Below are 5,971 nucleotides of genomic sequence, written 5' to 3'. Positions count from 1 at the left end.
GGCCCACTTGGTTCTAGTCTTAACACAGCAGAAGTCACTCTGCCTAGGACCCTTGGTTGCAGTAAAAACCAAAGTCCTTGCAGGGACCTGCCAGGCTCTGGCCCTTCTCCTGCCTCCCTGACCTCTTCTACTCCTCTGCCCGGCACCCTCCTCTCCAGCTGCCCGGCTTGGTTGTTGGCACACTCCTGCCTGCACCTGGGTACTTCGTTTCCTTGGATGTCTTCATCACTGTGCCCTGCTCCCCTGGAGAAGCCATCCCAGAACCACCAGACTCAAGATGGCCTTCCTGTCACTGTCATCTTTCCCTGTCGTTAACCCTTTTTAGCTTTTTAAACCATTTTTATTGTGAAGTGTATTGTATATGTAAAAGTGTAAAATGTGTATGTTCAGATGAAATAGTAAAATGAACATCTGTACTCGAGACACCCAGCTTAAGCAAGAACGTGAAGTGACTTAGAAATCTTTGTGTGTCTTCCCACTGCCACTGAAACTTCGGGCCGCTGAATTTTGTGTAAATCGTTATTTTCCTTTTCTTCAGTTGTACCGCTCAATATACCTCTAAACAACATATTGTTTTTGTACTGATAGAAATGGAAATGTACTGTGTGTGTTCTGTGAATTGACTCTTCGCAGCACTGTTTCTGAGATTCATTTATGTTGAAGCATACTCCTATGTCTAGAGTTCATTTTCATTCTGAGTAGTGTTTCATTTTATTAATAAGCCAAAATGTATTGTGACATTATTGATGGGCGTTTGGGTTACTTCTAGTTTTGGATTATTATACAGATAGCTGCTAGGGACATTTTGCTGCACACCTGCAGGAAGTGATACTGGCACTGTCAGCTTTCCTGGTTCTCAGTGTGGCTGTTCCCACATTGCATCGAATGTTCTCAAACACCTCGGTTGTGCAGGGTCCGTTTTTACCAGCCTGATGGGTGTGACATGGTTCTCTGTGTTTTAATTTGTACAGCATGAATATGAATGAAGTTCGCATCCTATCATGTTTATAGGCCGTTTGATTTTTTTCCTTTGTGAAATGTCTATTCATGTCTTTGACCAAATTTCCATAGAGCGGTTGGTCTTTTTATTGATTTGTGGGAGTCCTTCATAAATCCCCTGCCCTTTATATACTGCTAATCCTTTGTTGGTTACATGTGTTAGTTATGTTTTCCCTCTTTGTGATGGGTTTTTTCAGCCTTGGTGGTGTCTTTTTTTTTTTCAACCACCTTTTTACAGAAAAGCACTTTTACTGAGATTTAACGGACATACAGTGAGCTAATATATTTAAAGTGTCCATCTCGGGAGTTTTGAGGTACGCACATATCCGTGAACCCGTGAAACCACCGCCACAGTCAGGATGACCCTACCCACACCCCCTGAAGCTTCCTCCTGCCTCTTCGTAATGCACCCCTTTTTGCCTCCTGTGCCCCCAGGTCCCAGGCAGCAGCTGGCCTGTTTTCAGTCACTGTAGATGTTTTGTATTTTCTGTTGGCAGACGCCTTTCAGTCAGCATCACTATACCACTATCCATCCCAGTGATCAGCATATAACTGATCACAGTTCTCTTATGACACATTGTATTTCTGTGGTATCAGGTGTAACATCTCCTCTTTAGTTTCTGATTCTGAGTTGTCTTTTTTCTTTTTTTTTAAGCTGAGCCATCCGGCTACCTGTTGGCAGCTCAGCGGCTGCTCAGCTCGGGCTGGACTCGAACCGCTGTTGCTCAGAGCTCANCAGCCTACGCCATCACAGGCGACTCACGGCAGCCCAGCTCCAGGTTGAGCTGTTGTTCAGCATCTTAGCTGTGGAGGGCAGTGTCACTGGCCTCATATGTGGGATCCGAACCGGGGCCCTCTGGCGTCCCAAGCCAGCTCTTAACCAACGCGCCACTCGGCCAGCCTTTTTTTTGTTTGTTTTTTTAATTGGGGAATTGGGGGAAGGGGAACAGCGTTGGGGAATCGGGGAAGGGGAACAGACAGGTAGACAAATTGCTGTTTTTGTTCTTTAGTCTAGTTGTGGAGGACTTCGTTTCACTGGCCCATGTTGGTATGATCATTGTGCTCTTCCCGGGTGAGGCAGATCGGTCGCCAGTCATTGGACGGCCGCTCACAGTGGCTCCCGGCAGCTCACACCGGCTGCCGGCCACTCACGCTGACTGCCAGCCACTCACATAGCTCACGGCAGCCCACTGCAGCCCTGCTGCAGCCTATGCCTTCGCCGGCAACTCACAGCAGCCCAGCTCCAGGTTGAGCTATTGTTCACCATCTTAGCTGTTGAGGGCAAGCGTCACTGGCCCTCATGTGGGATCCGAACTGCAGCCCTGCTGCTCAGAGCTGGTGCTCCCAAGCGAGCTTTTAACCAGCTGAGCCACTTGGCTGGCCCTTGTTCATTTTTTAATGAGGCTTAGTTTTCCTCCCTATCAGTTGGCTTTGAATACGTATTCTTTTGGGAGTTTGTTAGGGGAAGCTTGGTAAGTAGCTTATTGGAAATCCTAGACGCAGCTTCTTCTCCCTGCATATGACCAAGGGTGGGGACCGCAGAGCATAGGTGTGACCAGGTGGTGTGCACTAGTGAGGGGCACAGTGCAGCAGACATGGTGCTTACTGAGCAGTTTCCGTACTTCTGATGGCGCTACAACTAACAGCTTTCCTCTCTTGCTCTGCCTGTCCCATTGACCCTGCCAGCTGGAGATGGAGGACGAAGACACCATCGACGTGTTCCAGCAGCAGACAGGAGGCTCCCGGGAGACCGGCTGCTGCGCAGAATGTGGCCTCTAGTGGGACCCGCCCCACTCTGTCACCATCCTTGTTTGCTGTTGAATAGTGAATACGTGACCATGCCAATCACAAAGGAGTCTGCGGAAACCGAGGACATCCACCAAAATTCCTTTCCTCTGTGACGTCCTGCAGGTGCAACTTAGAACTGTCTGCAGGGACAAATCCTCGCCTAATTCCTGGCCAGGCAGTTGTCGTTTTGTTTAGGAAAATGAGTGTGTTTTTTGGATTTGGTTTTGCTCTCATTTTTGTTTCCCCTCCACCTCCTATGACATTTCCCCCACGCTTGTGGCCTGAATGTCCACTGTTAGTCTAGATGGGGATCTTATCCCAGGTATTAAACCCCTCACCCCGCCACTGCTTATTCCAGTCTCGTAGAGGGCTCACGTCACCTCAGTGGGGGTGCTTCTGTGGCCAAGTTTTGGGGCATGGTGGGGATGGGAGACAAACTTCCACTTACTATTTCTTGTAGGCACAGGTTTTTGAATGCCAAATGTTGCAAATTTGTTTTGTGAGAATATGGTAGAGTTGAAGGGTGAATACTGGAATGCTTTGTGAGAGGTGAGAAGGAAAATAAGCGAATCACTCAGTAACATGGGCCTGGGTGCTCTGCCCGCAAGTGCCCCGCATGCGAGGTGGGCGCAGTGCCCTTGGTGCTGCCTGAGTGAAACCTGGTGCAACGAAATGGGCTTTTCCCCTTTTCTTACTACAGACGAAAGCAGTTCCCACATTTCTCACTTGGTGATAGTACCATGGCTTCAGATTTCTTCTGGTATTTGCTTCTGATGAGTAATTATGGTCTCAATATAAAAAAGTACGATTAAGTATTGCTGAGTTTGCAGTGACGTTTTGTGTAAAAGCTGCTTCAAAGTGTGGTCACACACGGCCCGTGCAGAGACAACTTCCTGTCCCTCTCGTGGGCTGTGCTCTGCTGCTTCCCAAACCTTGGCTGTGACTTCAGTCTGTGAAGTGTTTGGGGATCTGTACCTGTTAAAACTTAGTTCTACTGCCCTTCTGTACGGACCCACTGCTGCCTGGCGGCCCTGCTCTGCCTCGTTCTGTCACCTGGACAGTGCGACCACGACCGTCATCTCTCGCTTGCCCAGAATCTTGCCTTTCCTTTGTTTTGCTGTTGGGGCGTGGGTGGGGTGTCTGCCGGCCATGTTAATTCACCAGTTTGTATATTCTTTGTTGTCCTTTACTACTGTAAACAGTAAATATAGTTTGGTATTCTGTCTCTTGTATTAAATACTGCATTTGGAGGTTGGGGCTGACTGTCACAATTCAGCATTTGTAGTGACCATTCAGCAAGGCCACTCAGACTTCCATTTAAAGGCTAGTTGCTGAAAAGTAAGTATTCATCTGCTGCTCCCCCCGCCCACCCCACAGAGTGCCCGTGCTTGGCTGGTGTGTTCCCACTGAAGGGTCCATCCTCTCCGGCTCCCCAGAGCTCTTCAGCTGTCGGTTGAGCCCAGCTGGCATTGTGATGAACTTCTCCTCTCCTGGGTGTCTCGTAAAGAGCGGGCGGGTGTTGGAGGCAGTGGATCTGGACATCAGGCTGGGCAGTTCAAGTTGTTTGGTACTTGACTGTCAGCCTTCTGTTTCATGCGGTGCAGCTGACAACCTCCTCACTCTCTGAAGCTGAGTGAACTGATGCTAACTTGACTGAGAAGTTCCCAGTGGCCTCTGCCCTGACCAAACCAGGGTTGCAGAGGACTAAGCTGTTTTAGTCCATCAGGTGAAGTGAGCACAAGTGGACGGGCCAAGGGCCGCTGGTGAAAAGCATGTGCACTCGAGCACCTGACTTACACCAGCACAAGTCGGTGGGCTGAAGCACATTACAGGGGTGAGTTATCTGCATGTGCCCTGGCGAGTCGGGGAGTGGGGTGGGGGGCGTACATCCCGCAGAGGGGCCCTGCACTTGTGCCTTCAGTCAGGAGAGCAAGGCTGAGCATTTGGGAGTGACAGCAGCGCACTGCTGCCTGAACTCCCCACGGTGCCTGACCATGGAAGCAAACTATCTTTGAGGTCTTTTCTCTTAAAATTGATGCAGATTGTGCATTTGGAATAGCAGCTCTCAGTATTAATATTTTAAAAATGTTAAATTACCCAAATCTTAATCCCAGGATCTTTGGGTTAAATCCCTACTTCAGGAGGAGACAGGCCCCATTTACCCTGTTACTGGCACCTCCCCATGTCAGCACTGAGAGCCCGGCCCTCGTCCTGCATAAGCGCACAGCTGTACCTTAAAACGGGTTCAGCTGTGACATACTTTTTATACTTTAGAACTTTAATTGCCGAAGATGGAAAAGACTAATGTTTTTCTAACTTGTCTCCCCAGTGTGCGATGTTTAGGGAGCCATTACGTGTCACACAACTGCTACTCAGAACCCCTGGTCGTGCTGGGCGGCGGGCCGGCTGCGGCTCAGGTCTCCGTGGGGGCCACGTGCTGGGCACCCCGAGTCCGGCTGGGCCGCGCTGACGCGGAATACCGCCGGCACCGTCACCAGCCTTCTCTTTCCAAACCTGACACCTGTTGGAAGGTGGTCGGGGCCCCTCCTTTGCCCGCCCCTAAGGGCAGGGGTGACGGCGAGCGCGCCCGCCCGTCGCGGCCTCGTGCAGGGGCCGCTTCGCTGACTGCGGCCTCTTCAGCCTCCACCCCGCCTCCCGGAGGCTTTAAAAAGACCCCATCGGAATGGCGTCTGCCCAGCCCGCAGCCCATCGCCCTGCCACCGGCCCCGTCCTCCATCGGACAGTGTGACGGAACAGGCGCTCCTACATGCTGCCCAGGATCTCCTGGAGGGCCAGCGCCCCACAGGAATGAGGGCTGCCGGGAGCGGCGTTCACCCCACACACCGGCCGAGGGGACTGGCGCGCCCCCGCCCCCCACGCCCGACCTCGGGGCCACAAGCACACCCCCCAACCCCGCAAAGAAACACACGAACACGAACACACGCACTACGCCCGCCCGCTCGCTCGCCGCCCCGCACTGCGCAAGCGCGCCCCGCGCCCCGGAAGGGCTTCTGGGCCCGCGCGGCGACCCGGAAGCAGCCCCGGCTTCGGGCGGGAGGATACGAGCGCTTTGGAGCCGCGGCCCGACGGCACAGCTGTTACCCGGACGATGGCGGGGACGGCGCTCAAGAGGCTGATGGCCGAGTACAAACGTAAGTGCGGAGCCCGCGCGGGGCCCCGGGCG

At 52.2% G+C, this 5,971-nt stretch overlaps 2 protein-coding genes across 3 annotated transcripts in view; both read left to right on the top strand.

Moving 5' to 3' along the window:
* SUMO3 (small ubiquitin like modifier 3) overlaps window positions 1–4,012 on the top strand; it is a 20,562-nt gene extending 16,550 nt beyond the window's left edge. Inside the window, exon 4 of the mRNA XM_019625023.1 lies at window positions 2,686–4,012. Coding sequence (XP_019480568.1) covers window positions 2,686–2,778 — 93 coding nt within the window. The 3' untranslated portion in view covers window positions 2,779–4,012. The remainder of the gene's footprint in view (window positions 1–2,685) is intronic.
* A 1,794-nt stretch (window positions 4,013–5,806) lies between these two features.
* Window positions 5,807–5,971, top strand: part of UBE2G2 (ubiquitin conjugating enzyme E2 G2) — a 50,327-nt gene continuing 50,162 nt past the window's right edge. Inside the window, exon 1 of one of the 2 annotated variants that reach the window (XM_019625021.1) lies at window positions 5,807–5,939. Coding sequence is in view for 1 of the 2 variants with exons in the window: in XM_019625022.1 (XP_019480567.1) it covers window positions 5,897–5,939 (43 nt within the window). In the remaining variant the exon portion in view is untranslated. The remainder of the gene's footprint in view (window positions 5,940–5,971) is intronic. The other variant, XM_019625022.1, reaches the window with a different exon arrangement.

Source organism: Hipposideros armiger, unplaced genomic scaffold (genome assembly GCF_001890085.2).
Source record: "Hipposideros armiger isolate ML-2016 unplaced genomic scaffold, ASM189008v1 scaffold_612, whole genome shotgun sequence".
Lineage (NCBI taxonomy): Eukaryota > Metazoa > Chordata > Mammalia > Chiroptera > Hipposideridae > Hipposideros > Hipposideros armiger.
This window is presented reverse-complemented; position numbering and strand designations above follow the sequence as displayed.